The 23,815-nt window shown below is 25.2% G+C and overlaps 5 protein-coding genes across 8 annotated transcripts in view; 2 read left to right on the forward strand and 3 right to left on the reverse strand.

Moving 5' to 3' along the window:
- Positions 1-515: 515 nt before the first annotated feature.
- LOC122500055 (gametocyte-specific factor 1-like) lies at positions 516-4,159 on the reverse strand. Its single transcript, XM_043608770.1, has 4 exons — positions 3,830-4,159; positions 2,218-2,344; positions 1,507-1,654; positions 516-999 (listed from the first exon to the last, which is right to left on the reverse strand). The coding sequence occupies exons 1-4, from the start codon at positions 3,938-3,940 to the stop codon at positions 801-803; spliced, it is 585 nt and encodes a 194-aa protein (XP_043464705.1). The 5' UTR covers positions 3,941-4,159; the 3' UTR covers positions 516-800.
- A 730-nt stretch (positions 4,160-4,889) lies between these two features.
- Positions 4,890-10,174, forward strand: LOC122500056 (chromatin modification-related protein MEAF6). Its single transcript, XM_043608771.1, has 4 exons — positions 4,890-5,184; positions 6,222-6,425; positions 6,558-6,594; positions 9,804-10,174. The coding sequence occupies exons 1-4, from the start codon at positions 5,113-5,115 to the stop codon at positions 10,130-10,132; spliced, it is 642 nt and encodes a 213-aa protein (XP_043464706.1). The 5' UTR covers positions 4,890-5,112; the 3' UTR covers positions 10,133-10,174.
- Positions 10,175-11,707: 1,533 nt separating this feature from the next.
- LOC122500057 (28S ribosomal protein S15, mitochondrial) lies at positions 11,708-14,681 on the reverse strand. Its single transcript, XM_043608772.1, has 4 exons — positions 14,317-14,681; positions 12,804-12,934; positions 12,316-12,511; positions 11,708-12,082 (listed from the first exon to the last, which is right to left on the reverse strand). Exons 1-4 carry the CDS (start codon positions 14,526-14,528, stop codon positions 11,839-11,841), a joined length of 783 nt encoding a protein of 260 aa, XP_043464707.1. The 5' UTR covers positions 14,529-14,681; the 3' UTR covers positions 11,708-11,838.
- A 123-nt stretch (positions 14,682-14,804) lies between these two features.
- LOC122500087 lies at positions 14,805-17,630 on the forward strand. The gene is made up of 4 exons (XM_043608812.1): positions 14,805-15,578; positions 15,926-16,095; positions 16,274-16,591; positions 17,601-17,630. Exons 2-4 carry the CDS (start codon positions 15,970-15,972, stop codon positions 17,628-17,630), a joined length of 474 nt encoding a protein of 157 aa, XP_043464747.1. The 5' UTR covers positions 14,805-15,578; positions 15,926-15,969.
- Positions 17,631-18,279: 649 nt separating this feature from the next.
- The window catches only part of LOC122500081 (opioid-binding protein/cell adhesion molecule-like), a 34,581-nt gene continuing 29,045 nt past the window's right edge, over positions 18,280-23,815 (reverse strand). For all 4 annotated transcript variants that reach the window (XM_043608805.1, XM_043608803.1, XM_043608802.1 and 1 more), the window contains 2 exons: positions 20,285-20,427; positions 18,280-19,352 (listed from right to left, as the gene is read on the reverse strand). In XM_043608805.1, coding sequence (XP_043464740.1) covers positions 19,249-19,352; positions 20,285-20,427 — 247 coding nt within the window. In that variant the 3' untranslated portion in view covers positions 18,280-19,248. The remainder of the gene's footprint in view (positions 19,353-20,284; positions 20,428-23,815) is intronic.

Raw genomic sequence — 23,815 nt, forward strand, 5'->3', positions numbered from 1 at the left:
TGACTCATTCTCACGATTTAGCTCTAGGATTAATGTTCTATTATCGAATTGTAAATTTTGATAAACGTTATTGAGGCAAATTATTTATTTTAATAACTATATTCGCGAACTTTTATTAAGTATAATTTTAATATTTTAATATTAATTACCAATTTTTAAAAAATTAATTTAAAAATCACTATTTTATTAGAAATTGAAAACTAACTTTTTCCTTCTATAAAAAAAAAATTTATATCTCTTACCATTTTCGAAAAAAATGCAAAAAAGTGGATTTTTTGGAAACACAAGTTTAATTAAAGTTTTTACTTCAATTCGCTCTAAAACAGAAAAATATTAATTTCATGAAATTCACAGAAAATAAAGTTTAAACTATCCTTAAGAAAACGAACTTTAAATAAATGTAAAATATTTTATTTGAAAAAAGTTACTTTCTTTTCATCTGAAAAATATTCAGTAATCAAAAACTTCCAGTGAGAAAAATGTTCATTAAGGTGTAATAAATATTTTCGACAACATAATGAATTTTAAATTTATTTGTCTACAAATACATGTCGTAGAAAAAGTAGAAAACTAACATTTCTTGTTGTTAAACTCTTTTGAGGATCAAAGAAATAAAAAATTTTTTTAAGTCAAAGAAAAAACTTACGTAACTATCAAAAATATAAATTTTTTTATACTCATATACATTTAATGTATATTAACAACAAAATAATAATTCAGAAAAATATGTCTCAGTATATAATTTTTTTTAAATCTAATTTTCAATTTTTTTTTCTCTTTTCGTTTTGTTTTAATCTGAATTAAAACTGAATTGGCTTTCCTCTGCCACGGCCAATTTGTTGAAGAAACTTTTCTCTATTAAATTTGGCTGAACCGCGTCCCATTCCATCGGCACTAATAACAGAACCCATCTCATCGAGCGCTGAACTTCCTATTGAGGAATCCAGCATGTCTACTTCAGCTTGTCCCTTAGGTCCTCTCAAAGGTAGATCATCAAATCTATACAGCAAGAAAGGCGTTTATTATAATTTTTTATATATTTAATATATATTAAATTTTATATGAATTTTATAAATTTAATACACATTAAATTTTATATGAATTTTACACATTTAATATACATTAAATTTTATATGAAATTGTTAAGTAAGTGAATCATTTAAATAAGTACTTTACTCTACGGGGTTATCAAAATATAAATTTTCAATATGTTACATGTGACGTACTCTGAAGAAAGGTACCTAAGAAGCAAAAAAATTTTAGGTTATATTTCTAATTTTCAGAAATGAAAATACACAAAAGGGATCAACTCCCATTGTAAACCACTGGTTCAATTCTTCGTTATGCTTCTAAAATATCTAATAAAAACGGTTTTTAGTTTTAAAATTAAACACAAACTTATAATTAAGATAAAAACAAGGGCAAACATAACCTTAAAATGATTTGCGTTTTAGGGAACCTTTTTTTAGAGCACGACCACATATATTAATAGACTAAGATAAAAACCTTTCATATTTGCTGACAAATGAAGTAGAATTATTAAAACAGGCGTTCGATTCAACTTCGGAAATTGTTCGGTCATCTTCTTCCCAACATTCATCGATGTCTATTTCAGATGGGGGTAAGGATTTGATAGAGCCAAAATTACGATATGCTGCAAAAATTTTTTATTGTTTTAATTTTTCGTTCAACAATTGAAGGGCTACATAAAATAAGGGGACGAACGCGTGGTTGAAAGGAATAATATCAGTCAGGTAGCAGCGAGCGGCTCAAGGCTTGTCACTGCTACCCGACTGGTAGTATCCCTTCCAAGCCTCGCGTTCGTCCCCTTATTTTATGTAGCCCTTCAATTAAACCATTTCTTAATTACTTTAACAAAATGTTCCATCATAAATAGTTAAAAAGGAACTTTTTATTTTTTTTAAATTAAGGGCCTGGATCACTTTCAATTTATACAAATTGAAAAGAATTATGAATCTTAAAAAATTAAAATTGAGGTATACAAAATTAATCAATGAATTTAGAATTTTTTTAATATATAGGCCTAAGATGGCAACTTTTAAATTAGATATTAACTTTTACTTGAGAAAAAAAATTAAAATATATAGAAGTTTAATTCTATGCGTAGGCCTTGTAACTATATTCAGGTCTGTTTCCCGGTTTTCAAGGCTTCAGGGTTCGTTGATCACCCTGGTAATAAATTATGCGTAAACTTACTGTGATACAATTCGGGTTGCGCAAATTGTCGAGCAGGACAATCGTTGACATGTGCCAGCATTTCCGCTTTCGGCAAACGATGAGTGGCATTGTAAGGACAAATGCGTCTAAAGTCTTCTGGAAAGTTCTATGATGAAAAGGACACAATAATTTTATAATAGAAGCCAGTCGTATATAAATAATAACTAGTTATTATAATAATAATAATTACACGGAGAGAGAATATATATTAAATTTTGTAAAAGTATTTTAAAAATTGGGGAAAAAGTGCGACAAAGCGAAATTATGATATAAAAAATACTAAAATTTAAAAAAACTAAATTGAAATTTAATAAAATTATATCAAATATAAAGAAGATTATTAAACTTTTATATAACTTTACTAAATTTCACATAAGTTTTTTTTTTAATTTTAGTATTTTTTATATAAAAATTTGATAAATTAACTAATAATAATAAAATTATTATACTTTTTAAAGGTAAAAAAAATCTGCTGTTCAAAATAAAAACCTAGTAACCGCATTTTCCGTGAAATGGAATAAGATTATTTTAAAACAGTGTAAAAATCTATAAATCTCTCTGAACTAAATTAAAAGTTATATTAAAAAATACCAACGATAAGTATTTATTTAATTTTATATTAAGATAGGTATAGACAAAATTTTTTTTAATATCCAAAAAATACCAAAATGGGAGCCATGGTACCAAAAAAAAATCTTTAAAATTTAGAAAAATATAAAAACTTCTTTAATTTTCCAAATTTTTTTATTTTTTTAAAATAAAATTTATGCTCTGAAGAAAGGTATATCTAAGAAGCAAAAAATTTGATGTTTTTAATTTTTTGAGTGAAAATCACAAAGGAAAAATGGTAAAAATACAGAAAGAGAATCAATTATTAATTAAAAATTATTGATTCTCAAGTCTTTATTATATCGAAAATATTCAATGAAAATTAGTTTCAAATTAAAATAATTAAAAATAAACTTTTAATCAAGATAAATCTAACACGAACATAACCTATAATTCGTTTGCTTCTTAGTAAGTACCTTTCTTGGAAGCACTTGGAAGCGCGTCGCAATTTATTTCTACAACAATGTTTTTATATTTAAAACGATCTGTTTTTAATTAAACTTTACCATAATTAAGTGGTTTAAAGGTTTTGGTAATTTTTTTCTAATAAAAAAAACAAAAATATAAGTCATCTTGGTTATGTAAAAGTTTTTAAATTGAAAATTTGTTAATAAATTTATTTTCTTAAATTTAACAGTAACAGGTCGATTTGTGAGGTCCTTAAATTATTAAATTTATCTTTATCTCGATTTTTTTCAACAATGGTAATTTATCAACTTTTGAAAACTTGCTCCTCAATTATAGAAATCACAAATGGTGGGTTAACTCCATCCCCACCACTCAAAAAAATAGTATAACGAACATAAGATAGAGGGGGGGAGACAATACATCGCACACTTAAAAAAAAAATTTTCTGTAGATTAATTAAAGTTTACGGAATTTTCGAATTTTATAGAAACTTATTGTAAAATAACGTCTTTAAAAGTAGCGAATTTAAAATCCATTTTGTAAAGTTATTGTTTTTAAACATTAATATACCTACCTTTTCACATTTAACAAGATGCATTTGAAGTCTGGATCTTGTTACTTTATGATTGCTATCATACGGACATTGTACGACAGTATCACCTCTCAAGTAAGTTGTATCCATCATTTTTACAAAGTGGAATTATTCGTTACTTTGGTTTGAAAAAGAAAAATTAAAGAAAAAGTTCTATTAATAAGAAAAGCTGAATTATACTAATTTTATATTAGTATTCTACTACTAAGTCCTAACAATAAAAATTCTCAGAACTAATCTACTAAATAGACTATATTTGCCTAGCCGAAACGTGGTACAAAGAAGCAAAACAGACGAATGAGAAACAAAGAAAATCGAAAAGGTTGTGCAGTTATATATAAGGCATGGCAACTATGTGTTTGGGGTAGAAGATCCGAAATGTGAAACTCGTGAAACTTCTGTAATAAAGGTACGGTTACAAGTTGAGCAAGGCTCATGCATGCAGGTTTGCCATGTCAACGAACGAGAGTGAGAGAGATAAAAACAGTTTCCTCACTTTTGTACGTTTCCATGGCAACCGGCATGCGCAGAGCTGTGACCGTTATGTTTGTTATTTCGTTATTTATTAGTGAATGTATATAGCAGTAATTGGCAGTAGGTGAGTATTTAAAAATTAAGAAGACTGATAATTAAATTTTTAATGAATATCTATTAGATAAAGAAAAAATGTTTTAATAAATGTGATATATGTGAATTTATACAGATATTCACTCGCACTCACGCTTAGGGGTGATTCATAGTCAGATACTCTTACTGTATAATTATATACATTAAGAAAAGCTACCACTTTTCACATATATGTAGATAGAAAGTGTTTAAAATCCATTAAATCTGCAAAGCATTGAAAAGAAATTTCAAAATTGCTTCCTCATAGAGGAAGGATTGTATTTTTTCTCCCGCATTTAACCATAAAAATTGCTTTGTGTCGTCTGTTTGCTTTCCCTTCAGCTACCTGACGTCATACTCGAACTTGAAATATCTCGATGTAGTGAAACAGCAAACAACTTTTTTCACATAATGTTAAAGTATGATTCACAACCCTAAATTAATAGCAATATTTTATTTACCCAAGTCTGTTGCTGTCAATGTTTTAGATTCTCATCTGTTCTAAATTTTCTGATATAATAAAACAAAACATTTCCACCTTTTTCAGTGTCAATAAATAAAAATGTAATTTATGACTTTATAACAAGCAGTAAATTTTTTATCTCAACTTGATGTGTTTGTTTAGATATTAATGAACATTATAATAGAAAAGCTAAAAAATGTCTTCAAAGCCAACTGTCGATCTACGAGCAGAATTAGCTGAACTTGTCAAAAGAAAAGCAGAAATTGCTGTAAGTTTTCCTTAAAGCAAATAATTGTTTCTATATTTTTTCTTTATTAAATCACATTATTTATTTATTACCATTTTTCAAAAAACATAGAGAGATTTATAATTTATTCCCTTACCGTCAATTTTCTCTTTTGTGTCAAACAACACCTGCTTCTAAAACCGTCAATTTTGTTTATGAATAAAACATTAATAACGCATTTCTTCTTTACGTCGTATTTTAATTGATTGCAACTTATTCGTAAATTTATTAAATTTAACCTCTTTAAACTATTCCAAATTTTTTATATTTACAAATAGTAGAAACTATCAAATTACGATAATTGTCATTGTATACAATTTTTTTCAAAAAAAAAATATGATTCTTTAATATTTTGATTAAATTTGTTAAATTTTTTGCGAAAATAATGTAAAAAATGTTTAAACCAAAGCAAAATAATCACTTTCATAAGTGTCTTGAGAGAAAATTTAAAATATTTTAACTGCAATCAGACGCAGAAATGAATTCGTCAACCTAACCTATAATTTTTGGCAACAATGAAATTTTTCGACTTTTCAGAATAGTTTGTTTTTTGTTAAACCTAATTTATGATTTTATACATTATTATTTATAACTTTAATTTTTATTTAATATAATATATAAAAAAATAAAATCTAAATCTTAATTAAATAACATTATTCCTTATTCTTATCAACTGTTTCTTATTCTTATTTTCAATTGTTTTTGTACCTTTGAATGACATTGTGAATAATTTTCTAAATTTTAATTTTAAATTCTACAAAAATACGATTAGGTTTAAAAAATAATTTTTCAATGTAGAGAAAAAAATTTTTTTTAAGGTACAATTTCTTTTCAATTAAATTTGACAATATTTCGGAATAATTGGAAATAATTTAATTTTTTTTTTTTTTTTAAAAATACGGGAATTCAATTATCTTTTGAAAACATTTTAATTACAATTTAAAAAAAAAATAAAAAAAATATATTTAATATAAAAAAATGTATATATTTAAAAACTTATACATTTTTATTCTTCGCAGGATACTTTAGCAAATTTAGAAAGACAAATATACGCTTTCGAAGGCAGTTACTTGGAGGATACACAATTATATGGCAATATAATTCGAGGATGGGACAGATATTTAGCGAGCAATAAAAATACAAACAGTAAAGCAGACAAAAGAAATAGAAAATTTAAAGAAGCTGAGAGATTGTTCTCGAAATCTTCAATTACTTCTATGGCAGTAAGTGATACTTATTAAAAAAAATTAATATTTCCATTTTTTTTTAAATTGTACTGAATAGAAATTATGCAAAAAATACTAAAAATTTTCTGTAAAAACAAATCAAAAATTTTATTTTTTCTTCTGTTACAGGCTGTTAGTGGTTTAGTGGATACAACGCAAGAAAAAAGTAAGGACATGAATGGATATTCATAATTATATTGATTATTGATGTTTATAAATTCAGTAAGAAAGTTATTGTTGAGAATTTTGGTTTAGGGTCCATCGAGGTAATTGTGGTTATACTTTAATATAAATGACAAAAAAAAGCAATTACAAACTAATTTTTAAACCACCATTTCCGAAAACCAATATTTATTAATTCTGTAAAATATATTTCTTATGTATTCCTAATTTTAAATTTAAAAAAGATTTTTCTATAAAATAAAATGTAAAGTTCGTGAAAATAATTTTAAATTTTGATTAAAATTTCCCTATTTTCTTCAAAGGAAAAGCCAAATAGATTTTTCTAAATACCACGATACCTTCAATTGACCCTATTTTGCTTTTTATGCATTTTGTTTGTAATGAATTTTTACTAGTTGTAATTTTTATGTTTGTAAACAGTTTCTAGTATCAGTGCAATTAAAATAAAAAAAAATAAATTCGAATTTCACAGTCATGTAGACGAATTTTTTGCATGACGAAACTTTAATTTTTTTAGATATTAAATAATAGTTTTTTTTCCTCTTGTAAAATGTTGTAAAATTTTGTTTGCGTAATTTCTCCTTGTTTAAAAAGTAAACGAAATTGTCAGTCCAGTATTGTCACTGTGAAGTTCATTTTGAGGTGTTTATAAAAAAAATATGTAAATAGAATTTTCATACGAAACCTTAAGTCAGTATTGTTTTTTTTTTATTAGCTATAAACTGTAACGGGTTTCGTTTTAAATAAATAATTACTCTCGATAGAAATTTACAGGTTTACTGAGTTATTTTCTTCGTGTTTAAAATTTCGATTCTTTAAAAATTAATCTCGTATTTTTATAAAAAATATTTTGGATTTATTCCATTTTTTTCATATATTAAAAAAAAATAAAGATTTTTAAATTTTTTAAATTCAAACTTTAAATATTTTTACTTAAATTTTAAAAATTTTAACTTTGGATATTTTTACTTAAATTTTTAAAATTTAAACTTTAAATATTTTAACTTAAATTTTTAAAATTTTAACTTTGGATATTTTTACTTAAATTTTTAAAATTTAAACTTTAAATATTTTTACGTAAACTTTAAATATATTTAAACTTAAAATAGAAAATAAAACTGTTCAGAGGACAATTTTTAAGATCATTTTAATCGAGTCTTAAAAATAATTATAATTAAAGAAAAAAATTATATTTTTATAAAATTACACAATTTGCCATTGCTTTTGTAGATCGATTGCTCTAGATTTATTTTTTTATTATTTGTATTACACATAATATATTTTACTTGATATGATTTGCACTATTCAAATACACATTGTTGATGTTTGTTATACTTTGTTGTTTATTTAATCTTTCTTGTCCAAATATTGATAGAATTATTGTATTGAACGAGAGTACAATGTACTTGAAACTATACAGTATTTTAATTACTGTAAATAATTAATAAGTAATTAATATTTAATGGAAAATTAATAAAATTAAATTAATGAAAAAAAATCTTTTCTCTATTAATAATTAATAACATTAATAATAAATAATTAAAGTTTTTTAAATACAAAACTAATATTTTAGATTTGTTCTATTTTTCTTCAATTTTTCAGAAATATATTAAAATAATAATGTAACTTCAAGGAAAGTATAAAAAAAATTTCAAATTTTCCTTGCAGTCACTAAAAAATAAAATTTGTTTTGTTTATATGGGAATTTTTTCAAAAAACTTATAAGTTTTAATTATGAAATTAAACCTTGAAGAATAAAATTTTCGCTAATTAATAGAAAATTTTCTATATTAATTAATTAAAAATATTATATTGTTCAATTGAAAGAAAGAAAATATCGATTTAATTTTTTTGACTCGATTTTTTTTATATTGTCGGTAAATTTTAGTTTGTAATTTTAGGAGAAAATTTTTGAGTGAATTAAAGGTAAGTGATAGAGAATCTAACTAATTATGATAATTTAAAAATAGTAAAATTAAAAAAAGTAATATTAAAAAATAGTAAAATTAAAAATACTAAAATTAAAAAAAACAAAGGACTCTTATAACTTGATACTCCATCGCACATAACGCACAATCTATGCAAATTTTTAATTTTTTTCCAAGTAGCAACTTTTGTATCTTATCTATTATTTAATGCATGTAACACTTCTCCTTTTTATGCTACCGCCCCAGTAATTATGTGAAACGCTTCTCTTTTTTATTATACAACAAGAAAGTTATTTATTTTCTAAATGAATATTTACTTAAAATTTTTTTTGTTTTCAGAACACTAAAAGCCATTAAAAAATAGCGCAAAAATAGACTCTTAAGATTTGTTTAATTTTTTAAATTACACAAATTGTTAATCCAAAACAGTAGAGCATAAGAAGAATTTCAAGAGATATTAAAAAATAAATGACTTCTTACTTCTAAAGATTTTGTTTCCAATTACCCCCGAGTTTACACATTCACCCCCTAAGATTCGGGGTAAAAGTGAACATTTATCCTAAACTTCTAAAAGTTAATGCGGATAAATGTAAAAAGTCTGAAAATAATTATTGAACAAAGGATAAATATTTAAAGTTAAATTTTTGTTAAATCATTTGTTAAATTTGTTACAAATGAACCCAATTTGTAAACGTGCTGCTCTAATTTAAGCAGAGTTGCGTAGATAAATGCAAATCAGAACGAAAATCAATCAGGAACAGTGTGATTGTATAATTAGAACGTTGGTGCTCTAATTAAGGCGCACCTTTTTCCTCAAAATCGATTTTCAATAAAAAATATTCAGTTAAAAAATTGATGCAATAACTATTTTACAAAAAAAGAAAATAATTTTTTTTATATATTTTGAACAATAAAACTTAATTCAAAGTGTTAGTTTTCATAAAAAAGGTATAATTACTTAATTTCAACAAAAATCATCACTTAGGGTATTTTTTGGGGTCTAAAGTCTGATTTTTAAAATTCAAAATAGCGGATCCAATATGGCGGACTGAATATATTAAAAGTTGTTTAATTTCAACAAAAATCATCTCCCCAAGGGAGTTTTAAGAGTCTGATTACAAATAAAATTAATTTACCCCAAACAGCCCTCTAAATACTTTAGAAAATAAATAATTTTTTACAAACAATAAAAAAAAGTACAATTTTAAATGATTTAACAATGTTTTTTTTAAGCCTTCAACTAATTGAATATTTTAAATTACAGTTGAACGTTACAGTGAATCGGAATCACAAATTGGCAATAGTGGCAGTGAGGATAATTGCAATTTTACTAATTCAAATGTAATTTCTGGTAACAGTAAAGAAACAAGTGGTAAAAATCATACTTCCGGTTCAAGTAACTACTCACAAAATGGAACTCTCTGTAGTTTAGATGCCAATACACAATTTTCAAATGGACCAGTGACAAATGGCAGTTTAGATAATGTTATTGTTCCAGCGAAGGATAATCTCACCAACAGTAAAGACACAAATAAAGTGCGACCAGGAAATAATGCCAAAAAGAACAATAATAAAAGATCAAGAAATAGATAATTATAGATAGTGTTAATCTTATTATATATATATATTTACGATTTATATTGTTAATTGTAATTTATTCGAAAAATAATTAACCCATTTTCTACGAAACGTTTCATATTTTATCTCTTTTTTCTAAATTTTTTTTTTTTTTATAAAGAAATAATTCTTTTTTTATCATAAATGATCAAATGAAGAAAAGAGAAAATAATGTTTTTTTATCATAAATGATCTAATGAAAAAAAAGAGAAAATAATTATTTTTTTTATCATAAATAATCTAATGAAAAAAAGAGAAAATAATTATTTTTTTTATCATAAATGATCTAATGAAAAAAAGAGAAAATAAAGTGATAAAAAGAGGTGAAAATTGTAAAAGAAAAATATTTCATATAAAATGAGTTAATTTTGATTGTGTATATTAATATATCTAATAATTATTTTAATTTATTTATATTCAGTATTATCACCGATTTTATGAATTTTATAAAAAAAAAAAATAATAAGTAGATAAATAAATGTTGTAAGAAATTTTTATACATTAATGCGGAAATTTTTGCGTTTGGTTTAAAGTGAAATTTAAAATATAAAAGTAAATGAAAAATTGAAATTTTTATAGTATAAGAGTATTGTGAACAAAAGATGATTTTTCATTAAAAAACATTCAGTTTTAATCAATTTTTATTTTTAAGGACGAGAAGCTTTTAATTTCTATTAAATTCGTCAATTTTTAATATATTTCAAACTAAATTATATGCAAAAAAATCAGTTTTTGAACGATTTCCATAGAAAATTTCAAAATCGTGAAAATCGTCAATTTTTTGAATTTTTCTTTGTAAAAAATTTTCGCAATTTTAAATTTCGAGTAAATTCGTTATTTTTTTCATTTTAAAAATAAAAATTATAATCAAAAATTCAGTTTTTGAACGATTTTAAAAATTTTCTATATTTAAAAATCGTCGACTTTTTTGTTCTTTTTTTCTACAGGAAAATTTCAAAATCATGAATTTCGACTAAATTCTTTACTTTTTTTCAATTTTCAAGCAAAATTATACTCAAAAATTCAGTTTTTGAATGATTTAAAAAAAAATGAAAAATTTAAATTTCGTCAATTTTTTTTTACAGAAAATTTTAAAATATTGATTTTCGTTTAAATTCGTAAAATTTATCAGTTTCCAACTAAATTATATAAAAAAAAAAAATCAGTTTTTGAACGATTTTGAAAATTTTTCAAAATTTAAAAATCGTTATTACTATTGTAATAATAATAATAATAACAAAATAATAATAAAAACAATAAATATAATAAATAATAAATAAATAGATAAGAAAATATAATAATTTATCAGAAACTATTTCAAATAGTACTGATAGATATTAGAAATAATTGAAGTAAAAGAAATTTAAAAAAATTCTTACGACTAACCGTAATTTTTATCACTTATGAAGTTTATTCAAGTAATGATAAAAATATTATATTCGTAAAAAATCGAAAAAAAGGAATTGTACAATTACTATAAAAATACTATAAAAATTTAAAGAAATTGTTTACTAAAATTAAAAATTATCGAAATAAAATTTGACTAAATAATTTCGAACGAAATATCAAATATGTATTTCTTCTATAGTAGGGTAAATTCATTTAGTTATATATATATATAATTTGTACATTAATTACAATAGTAAAAATAATTCAAAAAAAAAAAAAACCTAATAAATTTGTTATAACGAAGCAGCTTTTTTCTTTGCATTTTCAATATCTTCTTCAGTAATTGTTGGTTCGAGGCCACAAAATATTTCTTCCTCTCTGATAAAGGCAAGCTGTTTCGCCTTCTTTTCGAAGAAACCCTTTTGTTGTGATTCTAATTCCACCCTATAAGCATTTCTCTTCTCTTGTCTAATTTCATTGCAATGCATTTGCAACAATAATCTTATGGAACCTTTTCTAGTCACGAACATGTGTTTTCTAAAAGAAGAAATCAAAAAACATGTAAGAAGGTTTTTATAATCAAACAATTTTTAGTAAAATTACTTGAAAATATTGTTAAATAAAAATTCTTTAGAAGAAAAAATTTTATAAAAAAATTTTATAAAAATTTGTTTAGAGAAAAAAATTTTTAACGGCTAAATGAAAAAATGATTCGTAAAAAATTGAATTTTATCGAATATTTTTTTTTATTGAAAATAAATAATACTTACTCAGGTTGAGGCTTGTAGACAAGATTCAATTTCTCTAAAATCCATTCAAAACGTTTGTAATCCCAAGAACGAAGTTTCTTCAGGAACTTTTTTCGTTTATCAATTTTCTCTTTTAATGCTACTTTACATCTCCTATTTCTGGGATTATTTTTCATATGCTCTTGTAAATAATGTATATCAGCCGTCAATCTTGCAACTAAAATTAAAAAACATGTTAATTTTAATTTTTTTTTTATTTTATCTTATTTTTGATGTTAATTTTAATTTTTCTAAAGTTTTAATCGTTGAAGAAAGAATTCTCGATTGTTTTTATTGAGTTTATGATTTAATAAAAAATCATAAATTCAATAAAAATCATATATTTTAATATTTGACTTGGAGGATTGATATTTCTTGATATTTTATATAAAAAAATTATAAAATTTTTATTTAAATATAAATTATTTTTTATTAAATGTAAATGAGTTAAAATTTCATGTAATACTTACTCGACACTTCGAAAGAAGGGTCATTTTCATGATTTTCTACTAACTCTTCAGCAATAGAAGCTTTTAGTCTCGCTGTTTCTTTGCCATGATGAAACTCGAGTGACAATAATTTTTTCACATCCTCACTGCAACTAAAATTAAAAGAATAGTTAAAAATAATTACATGATTATGGGGAAAATGTAAATTAAACAAGAAATTTGAATATTTTAAAAAAATACTTTAAATGAATTTAAATAAAAAATAAGGGGTTAAGATTATTTATTATGCAATATTACTATATAAAATTATTTTATAACACTTATTTTTTAAATATTATAATATATTTAAACTATTTTCAATTTATCTAAAAATTTTAAATCTTAAAATTCGATAATTGTCAATATATTTCAACTAAAATATATATATATAATGCAAAAATCAGGTTTTGAACGATTTTCAAAATTTTTTAAATTTACAAATCGTCGACTTTTTCGTTTTTTCTTTACAGAAAATTTCAAAATTTACAGGAAATTTTAAAATCGTGAAATTCGTCGATTTATTTGATTTTTTTTGCAGAAAATTTTCTCAATCTTAAATTTAGACTGAATTTGTAATTTTTTTCATTTTCAAACGAAACTTATACGCGATAATTCAGTTTTTGAACGATTTTAAAAATTTCTGAAAAATAATAATTTTTCTGATTTTTTCGTTTTTTTCTACAGAGAACTCTAAAATCTTGATTTTCGACTAAATTCATGAAATATTATCATTTTCCATCTAAATTATACTCGAAAAACAAGTTTTTAAATAAATTTAAAAATTTTTCAAAAATTTAAAAATTGTCGATTTTCTCGTTTTTTTCTATAGGAAATTTCAAAATTGTGATTTTCGTCGATTTCTTCATTTTTTTTGTTTCAGAAAACTTTTGCAATCGTAAATTTCGGCTGAATTCGTTTTTTATTTTCATTTTCAAACAGAATTATACTCGAAAAATCAGTTTTTGAACGATTTTAAAAATTTCTGAAAAATAAAAATTGGTCGATTTTTTCGTTTTTTTTTCTACAGAAATTTAAAAATCTTGGTTTTCGACTAAATTCATGAAATTTTTTCATTTTTTAACTAAATTATATATGCGAAAAAGTAATAAAGTTCATTATTTTATTTAGAGAGGACTCGGCCTTTAATTTTCACATAGTAGCAGAAAGTAGAATTTCAGAATCAGCTAAAAATATGACGCGCCATCTGGTGTTAATTTTCATTTAGAAGCCATTTTTTATTTCTATCTGTGTTTAATTATTACGACAGAAAGAGAAAAAAGATTTATTTTATTATTTAAAAGGTAAAAACATACATACCTTGTAATATTCAAAACAATAATTAATGCTAATTTAAATATTAATACACTTAGAAAATTTTAATTATTATGTTCAATAGTTTTCTTTTTCAAAAGAAAAATTTTGTTAGTAGAAAAATATGCAATACTCACGAAAATATTTGTATCAAAAGTCTCTAAAGAATAGAAAAAATAATTACTTTTCAATTTCAGGAAGTTCTCGATAGATCGGACAGAGTTCTTTTGAATTAAAATTGTATTCCAAACCTAAATCACCACTTTTTTCAGTTGAAATACAAGAGGGTTTCTCCGGTCGAACCCATTGCATTGTGAAAGGTTTCGGTGCATAATTTCTTACAATTAGATTCGATATTGTAGGCGCACGTCTAACTAGGTACGTAAATGCATTCATTTTTATTAAAGTTAGTATTTAAGGAGAATTTATATTTAAAAAAACAACTTTTATTTAAATTCAACTGACTTTAATGACTTTAGTGACACTTATTGGTTATGAAATTCTGCTTTTATTGAGGTTATGAAGTACCTGATGTATTTACCAAGTTTACCCACATCCCACATGTCGATTGTCGAACATCCGAAATGTGTAACAATGTAAAGGTCCTTCTACAATACGTTTCTAGAACGTTTCTAGTACAAAGAGATTAGAGAAAACGAAATAATTGCGATTTATTAAAAATAGTTAGAATTTTGTTTAACTTTTATTGAACCTAAAAATTGCTACGTGGAAGCCGCATACGCTATTTTTTTCGCCATTGATATGAAAAAGTGAATCATTTTGCAAAATTAATAAATAGATTAAAAAAATTCAGCAAAACTCAACAACTGCCTTATAAATGATATGCTTTCAATTTGAGGTTAACTTTAAGGATAAACCTTGCTTCTGTTATCGTGTCCACGCAAAAGATCTTACCAATTTAGCAACAGTCAGAACTTAAATTTGTCATAAATAAATTAAAATGCATCAGCAAATAAATAATTATAAATAAAAATTCAAACTCATCAAAAAGATAATTAATAATCGTTAAAGAAGTTAAATAAGGCTTACTATAATACAAGTTAGGTTCAAGAATAGGTATAATAGTTTCAAAATTATTGGAAGATAATCTAAGTAACTTTGTAACTTCCTTTGAGTAGAGGATAGCGGATATGAGGGAAAAGCGTTACATGCGCGGTAATCCTCGAAGAGTTATTGAGCATGAACGGGGAAATTGCCCTTCATTCTAATGATGAAAGGGGAAATCTTTCATATAGGGAGATTGACGAACTGCAAATGATCAGTGACTCTAAATACACCACTCAATTTCCATAATATTGAAAACAAGAATCTTCATAACAATACGTTAACGAACTTCTCATCGTTAAGAAGAAAGTGGCCCCAAGGTGGCCACCATTCAAAAATTCACTAAAAAATTAAAAAAATAGTTGCAAAAATCAATTTAAGGTAATTTTATCTAAAATCTATTATCTTTGGCTTATAATCACATAATCAATAGTTGCAAACTCTGTTTTTTTGCTTATAAGAAGCCATTCTAAAATATTATAAATATTATAAATATATATAATAATTAATTATTTATCCTATTTCATACATTAAAAACTAAATTATTTTGATGATTCATTATAAAATGTTCCAAATCGATAAAATTTACATTTTTCATAATATATTTTGATAAATATTACATTGTAAAAAAATCCAAAAGTGATTTTACATAAAAACGCATGGTAGCCACCTTGGAGCCCTCTATACCCTACTAAATAAATATAACAAATAAATTTTTATGTTTTCAGTTGAGACTGAATAACAAGAGATCAGATCAGATCTTTAGACAAAGATGTTAACGAATAATTTGCAAATAGATCAAGAATTATGGTCTATATACGCATGGTGGACATCAATTCTAGTTTTAAAAATGATGTACTTAACATGGGCTACTGGAAGACTTAGAGTCGAACACAAGGTACACTTTTTACAATATTTACAAAAAAATTTTATTTTTTAACCCTAATATTATATTAGGGTTAATATATAATAACCTAATATTATATTAAAATATAAAAAATTTTATTTTCAACCCTAATATTATATTAGGGTTAAAAATAAAAAATTTTTACACATTGATATTAATTTTTGAGTAGGTATTTCACAGTGAAGAAGACAAAATGTGGGCGGAAGGACCTGTTACCTTATGTTGCTCTGGTGGAGGACATCCTGCCGTTGATCGAATTAGAGCTGTACATCAAAGGGATCTTAAAATTCTTATCCCCTACATTATTTTTGCTCCACTATGGCTAATTATATCACCTTGTAATTTTATAACCCAACTCTTATTGCGAATTGTTCCACTATCAAATATACTATATACTTTTATTTATTTAAATACGACACAAATTTTTGGTTCCAATTGTTGTAAAATATTGTCATACCTTGAACATTTTACTGTATTGACTGCAATTGTTTTATATTTCTTAAGACTTTTGAAAATACAATAAAACGTCTAAAAAAATTTTCTTAATTTTTTGTCTTCTAACCCCTATTGAAAATAATTCCTTTATGCTTGTAGAAACCAAGAAGCAGCCTCAAACCCAAAATGATGATATTTATTTAAGTGTCTACATCTTATTCGAACTTATAAGAATATTATATTAATTAATTTTTATACAAAATTTGCTAAAAATCATACTAACAAAATTTTTCGCTCTACTCCAATTATTAAAAACCGGAAATAAATGGGAATGGAATTCTGCTAAAGAGGAAGCATTTAATCGTGTGAAAATTTTATTCTGTGAATATACCATTCTTAGTTACCCTGACCTATCTAAACCATTTTATTCACAAACAGATGCGAGTGACGTAGCGATAGGAATCGTGCTATACCAGTTAGACGAAGACGGACAACACTTACCTATAGCTTTCGCGAGCCATACGTTGAAAGGAGCCGAGCTGACGTATTTTACGACGGAGAAAGAACTACATACTTGCGATTGAATGGAGCTTACTCAAATTTCGATCGTATATTTTTGGGCACCCGCGTAATTATCAGAACGGACCGTAAGGCGTTATCTTTTTTAAAATCGTGTAAACTACTAAGTGGTAGGATTACGAGATGGGGTTTAGCAATTTAGGATTTTGACTTTGATATTGAGTATATTGAAGAAAAAAATATTACGGTAGCAGACGCATTAAGTAGAACACCAGTTTATGAAAAATCAGGAATGGATATAGAGTCACACGAGGGTAAATTATTTTTGTATAATTTAGCAAATAAACCATCTTCTCAATTGCGAAATAAATAAAAAAATATTAAAATTGAACAGGAATCAGATTCAATTTCAAAACAGAAAATTGCAGATGTTAAATCGGGTAAAACAAACCGTTTTTTGATTGATAAAAATTTATTATATTTTATTGCGGGAGATAATAAAAAATTATGTTTAACTAAAAATTTAATTAACTACTTAATAGACGAGACTCACGAGATGTATGGACATGTAGGACCACAACAAGTTTTTCGTATGTTAAATGAGTATTTTTATTATCCGCATTTTTCCAAGGTTTTGACTCATGTCAGAAAAAAAATTTACAAATCAAACTAGTTACGCTGAAATGAGAAATTATGCACCTAAAAGAACCGGGAGAAATTTTACACTGAAAAAAAATTTATTTGATTCAAATAACAGATTAATTGACTATTATCAATTAAATATTTACTTGAATCAAATAATGTTTATTGGAGTCAATTAGATGATATTTGAACCAATAATTTCAGTATTTGAAGCAAATATGATTTAATTGACTCCAATAAATATTATTTGATTCAATTAAGTATTTAATTGATAATAGTCCATTAATCGGTTATTTGAATCAAATAAATTTTATTTTCAGTGTATCTATCGATTTTTACGGTCCTTTACCAGCTTCTAAAGGCGGATTTAAATACATCTTATCAACTACAGATGCATTTAGTAAATACGTAAAATTATACCCTATTAGAAAAATGACTACAAAAGCGCTAATTAATAAAATTTTCAATCACCATATTAAAGAATTGGGAAAACCAGAAAAAATTATTTCGGACGATATTTTGTAATATTTGTAATAAAGTTCAAAAGTGATGTGGGATTTAATCTTAAAAATCATATTATTTATGTATTCGTATTCTTACTCAAACTTTCCACAAGTCTGTTAAGATAAAACTTTATTAACTTCTAATAAATAATTTACATTTCTTAAGTTTTCGCTTTCTTGTAACTTCCTTGTTTCTATTTTAAAAATTAACAAACTTGTTTATAAACAATTCGGAATTTTTTTACAAATGTAATACATAGTTTTATTTATGAAAATAATATTTCATGATAAGTAACTAAAAATCGAAAATTAAATTGCTACAATTATAAAGCTAATAGGTTATACATAAGAGGTAGCATGTCCAAAATTGAATATTTTTCTTATCCTTATTATTAGTCATATAAAAAATTTGTAATTTTCATAAAAGTGAAAAATTCTTTTTTTTTTATTCTAATTAATTATGAAATGGAAACTAATGTTTCCACTTGTTTTTTTTTAAGTAGTTAAACTTTCTTTTATAGTTGATTTTATAATAAAGTATACATATTTTAGTTTTTAATTAATTATTTTTGTAGATCACCGACAATAATTGTTAAACCTCTTTTGCGTGGAATAAGAAAATTTTTAGGTAAATTTTTAAAAGCAATATTAAATATTTTCTATTTTCGGTTTCTTAGGTTTTGTTTTCTAAAAACAGATTTTTATATTATGAATGACTGAAGTAATATACCTTTGTACTTGCTTTAAAAGATTATAAAAATAATTTTTACAATTTTAATTATAAGCTAAATATCATCCCTTCTTTTAAAAATTCTCTATGCCATCTTTTTTTTCTTTATCACAATTTTAAACAAAAAAATATTTCATTTTCTTAGAGGCCTCACAATTTTCGTCAATAACATACACATTATTATGCTCTCCTTTCTGTACAACTTTAAAAATTATTTTAAATATATCTTTTTTTAAATGTTTAATATCTTACAATTTGCTTAAATTTTTTTTGGTTATTTTCGAACATTGTTCTTAATTCCACTAAAAAAAAAGTTTAGCTCAACGCAAAGCAGGTAACAATTGAGCTCATAATTGCAATTCTACTGAAGATTTTTTTCCAACTGCTTCCTTTGTTAAATTGCAGCTCTGCTAGGCTTTCTGAAATACAAAAAAAAATATTACTATGTTAAAGTAAGGAAATGTAAATTTTTGAGGTGTGTTAATTATTTATGTGGTGAATTAACCTGAATTTTTTTAAATAAAATACGAAGTTAAAGAATAAAGAAATGAGGGAAAAGCAAAGTCAATTAAAACAGAATACAAGAATTTCTTATTCGAAGGAAAGTGTGTATCTTTGCGCGCACTAAAAGTACATAGTGATGTTGAGTGCAAAGTTTATTTCGCGTGGAAAGCAAACCTTTTGCTCCTTGAAATCAGAAACTTCTATCAAATGGTATACAGTACGAAAACCTAGCACGTCAGTCATATCCCATGAGTGGGAGTGAGACAGACTTATGCGATTCCCATACTTTCCTATGACTGACGGATAGCTTTTCTTACTGTATAGAATATTCTATTTATATTTATTTATTTATTTATGCTAAATAAGTTTTTTAGTCCAGTCAAAATTAGTCGAAAAACAAGACATACTTTTTTTTACTTAAACCCTTCATTTCGGGAAATTAAAATTAAATTAAAACGTTCATGTCATTAAAAATAAAAAAAAAACATTTGTACACAATTTACTGTTTTATAATTTCACTTTTTAAAAATTTATCATTAAAAACACAAAACAGTCGACAATCTGACGCGAATCACAAGCATCGCAAATAAAACCGGTTATGTCAAAAAGGTTGGGTATATTTACAGTCTCTATACAGGGATGGGTAGTTACGCGCATAGTTAACCGAAAGCGGGAAACTCTCCTGAACTTTTAAATTATACATTTTCTAACTAGATTCAGATAAAAATGTAATTTAAATGTTTGAGCAAAAAAATTGCGGTCTTTTTAAAAAAATCTCAAAGCACTAACTTGACAATGGACTATTTGTGGATAATTTTATTTTTATCAAAAGCAAACGTATACATACCATTAAGAACATGAATATGTACTACTGCTGGTTTCTCCGGCATAATGGTAAGATAACACGTGTAATTTCCACTGTCTGATGGAGCAACTCTGGCTATACTGAGAGTAGAATTAGCTCCTTCTTCCATCAGATTCGTCTTTACACTGAAATAGAAAATCAATGCGGACGCTTAGTTGATAAAATATTTTTAGAGTTTCTTAAAAATTTGTTTTACCGTGAATCTGGATTTTAATAAATAGACAAAAGGAAACATTATAATAATATTTTAAACAAAAGGCAAATTAAATAAACTAACAATTGCTCATACTGTCTGCAAACACCTTGAATTTTGGTTAAAGCTTGTGTCGGCCAGCGCGGTATTCAAGCCCTAAGCACAATAGATTCGCGAACAAAGTGTGCTGCATTCTTGTATTTTAATTACACTTTTAATTTTAATTTATAATTTCTAATTTCTAAAGCAAAAACACAATTCTTGTTTCTTAAATGTAATAAATAGAGAAAAATTACTTTCTTCTTTGTTATAGTAAAGATCATCTTTTCCAAGGGGGCCTGAAGTTATAGTAAAATAATAGTTATTATTAATATAAGAGGGAATTAAAAAATAATTATGAAATCATCTTTTCTTTAATTGTCAATATTAATATTTTTACTTTCTCGTAAAGGAAGCTTCAATGATCTTATATCATTTTTACAGAAAGTGCCAGAAGGCTACTAAACCTTAAGAATCACTGTAGCTATATCCATTAGTTTTCTACTCTTCCTGATTTTTCAAACAAATTTTTTCGAACCTCTATCAGTTTGACGCTGTTCTGAAAGGTTTTTTTCTCTCGAAAAAATCATTTTACGCCAAAGTAAGAAGCATACTTGTTAAAATAAGTTACAGGCCTATTCAAAGTTTGGGAAAAGTTTTCCGATATTGGGTTATTCTTGACCCCCTTGCATTCCTCCTCGTCTCTACTTTTCAAAGAATTATTTGAATAAATTTAACTTCCTCGTGATATTTTCTTAAAACTAAAAGAAAGTGACCAAAGCAAACAATTCGGATTTCGGACCTGAGTAACAAGTGGTTTCCACAACTTTGAATAATTGACAAGGAAATTCTCCCACAAGGTTTCTTTATTACAGTACCAAACAGGTGACAGTTCACATGTTCGGTTAGAGGGATAAGTGTCAATTGCAAAATTAATAGAATACCATTTGGGTAACTTTCTAACTTCCTATAAACCGATATGGGTCCTGTTACTCCTATAAGGCAAGAATAGCATAGTAGATAAAATTATTTCTTAAACAATTTTATTTTCTATTTCAATCCCTTCCTCTGTTTTATTTCGAAATTAAAAAATTTTTTTTTTTGACAAAAAAAATCAACGATACTGTTAAACTATATATGCAACTAAAAATGTTGATAAATAGGTATCTATTAAAATATTAAAGTCATAGAGATTATTACGGTAATTCAAGTTACTAAATAAGAGACAATACATTAATGACCATTGTGCGAGCGTCATAAAGCAAATAATTAAAAAAGTTAACTTGAGAGTAAATTAGTTGCAAGAAAATTTAAAGCTATAACTGCTTTTGAAATTTATTTTCAAAGAAATAAAGGTGAAGTGGTTTTGTGTCTTGGACATTGAGCTGTAAAAAGATAACAATACAGACGAAAGGATAAAGGAAAAGTGGGCAGTTAATAATAATGTCAAGGAAAGGGTGACATGCTATCTGTAAACTCTGAAAATATCAAGGAATTTTATAAAGTTTATAAATTTCATAAATTTTATAAATTTTATAAATCTGAAGAAAATCCTGGAAATCGAGTAATTTTTCTCCGAATGGTATAAAAACAATTTGTTTTTTTTGTGAATTCTAATTAAAATATTGATTACTAAACATTTTGATTGATTCATGTAGTTTGGGACTTACCAAACTGTTTTAGATTCGATGTTAAGGTATGGAAATAATTACTATACTGTTTTAGATTCAGTGTTGTACTACAGAAATAACGAATTAGCAATTATTATATAGACACTATAAATTACTCATAATGGGTGTTTTCGACAATTATACAGACAGTAACTCTCAGGAGCCAACATTAGGATAGAATTAAACTTTTCGAACTTTCTTGTACAATTACAGGTTTGAAATTAAAAATTACATACCACTGATCACACTCTTGGGAGTTACTGTCAGCAAATGTCGAAAGCGGCCCTCATCACTTAAAGGTACAAGAAAAATTAAAAGTAAGAACAGAGAAATAACAGAGTGAACCTTAGGTTCATAAGAACCCTGATTACCCTAAAAAAATTAATTTTCCTTTTCAGACTGCGAACAGATTGTCAAAAAACAATTGTCATAAATCAAGTAAATCATCTATGTTGAATATTAAAAGTTTCATCCAGTTTTAATAGAATAGTTTGTTTTTATAATTTCTGATGTACTAAACAAATTAATTATTTAGAAAAATTATATTTTATAAAGGAAGTTTCCCAAAGGTGAAATATTAACTCATTAATATAAATTGTAATTATAAAGATCCTGATACTGATTCTTGAGGGACTGCATATGTTGATGTAAAAAAGGATGAGATAAAAAGCCCGCATATTAAAAAAATTAATTTTATTAAGTTAATCAAGATTTGAAAGTTATAATTAAAATTAAAAGGCGAGAAAGTGTAATAAGTTTGAAAGATTTTTGAGAAAGGATTGAATGATTAACTTTGTCAGAAGGTATATAACTATAGTAGACATTTTGTTCATAGAGGAAAGATGGGAACTTAGGCATTAGCATTACACGACGTTTGCACATAATGCAGCTGTTCAGTAATGTTATAATAAGATAAAGATTATAACTGTCATGTCTTAATTTTCATCTCTTGGAATGGTTTCCCTTTTCCTCGAATGAAGCACCATGTACAGTTCTCCTATTCTCTGTCTGTTCCAAACGCACCACGCCAATAAAGTAGCTAGAGACTAAATTTATAACACTTAATCAAAAATTGCATATTTCTAAAAAGAAATTAAAACCTTTCCAACTTTAAAATATCAAATCTTTAAAATTTATGTTTTATACAATGCCAAAGGAATCTATTTATAGGGAAATTCTTTTTACCGCACGAATCTTCCTTTGGACGAATATGGACGATCTTCATGTTCATTTTTAGTGCACACATGTCTTGACCCTGACGTTGAGTGTTTGTTAAATTTTGCTTCCCAACAATTCTCGTTCACTTCCTGGCAGGAGCAGATTTTAGAAATCTATTGACCTGGTTTTTGGAATGTTTGGTCAGTTAGCATGATTCGGAACGAATTTGACGTTTTTCTAGATTGGACCGCATATATTTCAAAGTATTCTGTGGCTTTTAATAAAGTAAAGATTCCTCCAAAAACTTGAGGACTATCGAAAAATAATTGTTAGTCGAACCAGAGAGGATTGGTCAATTATATTTTTGATTCGGATTGTTGCTGACAATTTCTAATAACAGATTATCTTCTAAGGTGTTACATCCACTTAGGATTTTGAAAATTTACGGTTTTT

The sequence above is a fragment of the Leptopilina heterotoma genome, unplaced genomic scaffold (genome assembly GCF_015476425.1).
Source record: "Leptopilina heterotoma isolate Lh14 unplaced genomic scaffold, ASM1547642v1 Lhet_181, whole genome shotgun sequence".
In the NCBI taxonomy this organism is placed as follows: Eukaryota; Metazoa; Arthropoda; class Insecta; order Hymenoptera; family Figitidae; genus Leptopilina; species Leptopilina heterotoma.

Coding starts and splice junctions, on each gene's coding strand:
- LOC122500057 (XM_043608772.1), bottom strand. CDS start 14,528: ATGAATGCATTTACGTACCTAGTTAGACGTGCGCCTACAATATCGAAT. Junction 12,935..14,316: donor GAACTTCCTGAAATTGAAAA/GTAATTATTTTT, acceptor TTTTAATTTTAG/TTGCAGTGAGGATGTGAAAA. Junction 12,083..12,315: donor GTCTACAAGCCTCAACCTGA/GTAAGTATTATT, acceptor TTCTTCTTTTAG/AAAACACATGTTCGTGACTA.
- LOC122500055 (XM_043608770.1), bottom strand. CDS start 3,940: ATGATGGATACAACTTACTTGAGAGGTGATACTGTCGTACAATGTCCG. Junction 2,345..3,829: donor ATCTTGTTAAATGTGAAAAG/GTAGGTATATTA, acceptor TTTTCATCATAG/AACTTTCCAGAAGACTTTAG. Junction 1,655..2,217: donor GCAACCCGAATTGTATCACA/GTAAGTTTACGC, acceptor AAATTTTTGCAG/CATATCGTAATTTTGGCTCT.
- LOC122500087 (XM_043608812.1), top strand. CDS start 15,970: ATGTTAACGAATAATTTGCAAATAGATCAAGAATTATGGTCTATATAC. Junction 16,096..16,273: donor GACTTAGAGTCGAACACAAG/GTACACTTTTTA, acceptor ATTTTTGAGTAG/GTATTTCACAGTGAAGAAGA. Junction 16,592..17,600: donor TTACTGTATTGACTGCAATT/GTTTTATATTTC, acceptor ACTACTTAATAG/ACGAGACTCACGAGATGTAT.
- LOC122500056 (XM_043608771.1), top strand. CDS start 5,113: ATGTCTTCAAAGCCAACTGTCGATCTACGAGCAGAATTAGCTGAACTT. Junction 5,185..6,221: donor AAAGAAAAGCAGAAATTGCT/GTAAGTTTTCCT, acceptor TATTCTTCGCAG/GATACTTTAGCAAATTTAGA. Junction 6,426..6,557: donor CTTCAATTACTTCTATGGCA/GTAAGTGATACT, acceptor CTTCTGTTACAG/GCTGTTAGTGGTTTAGTGGA.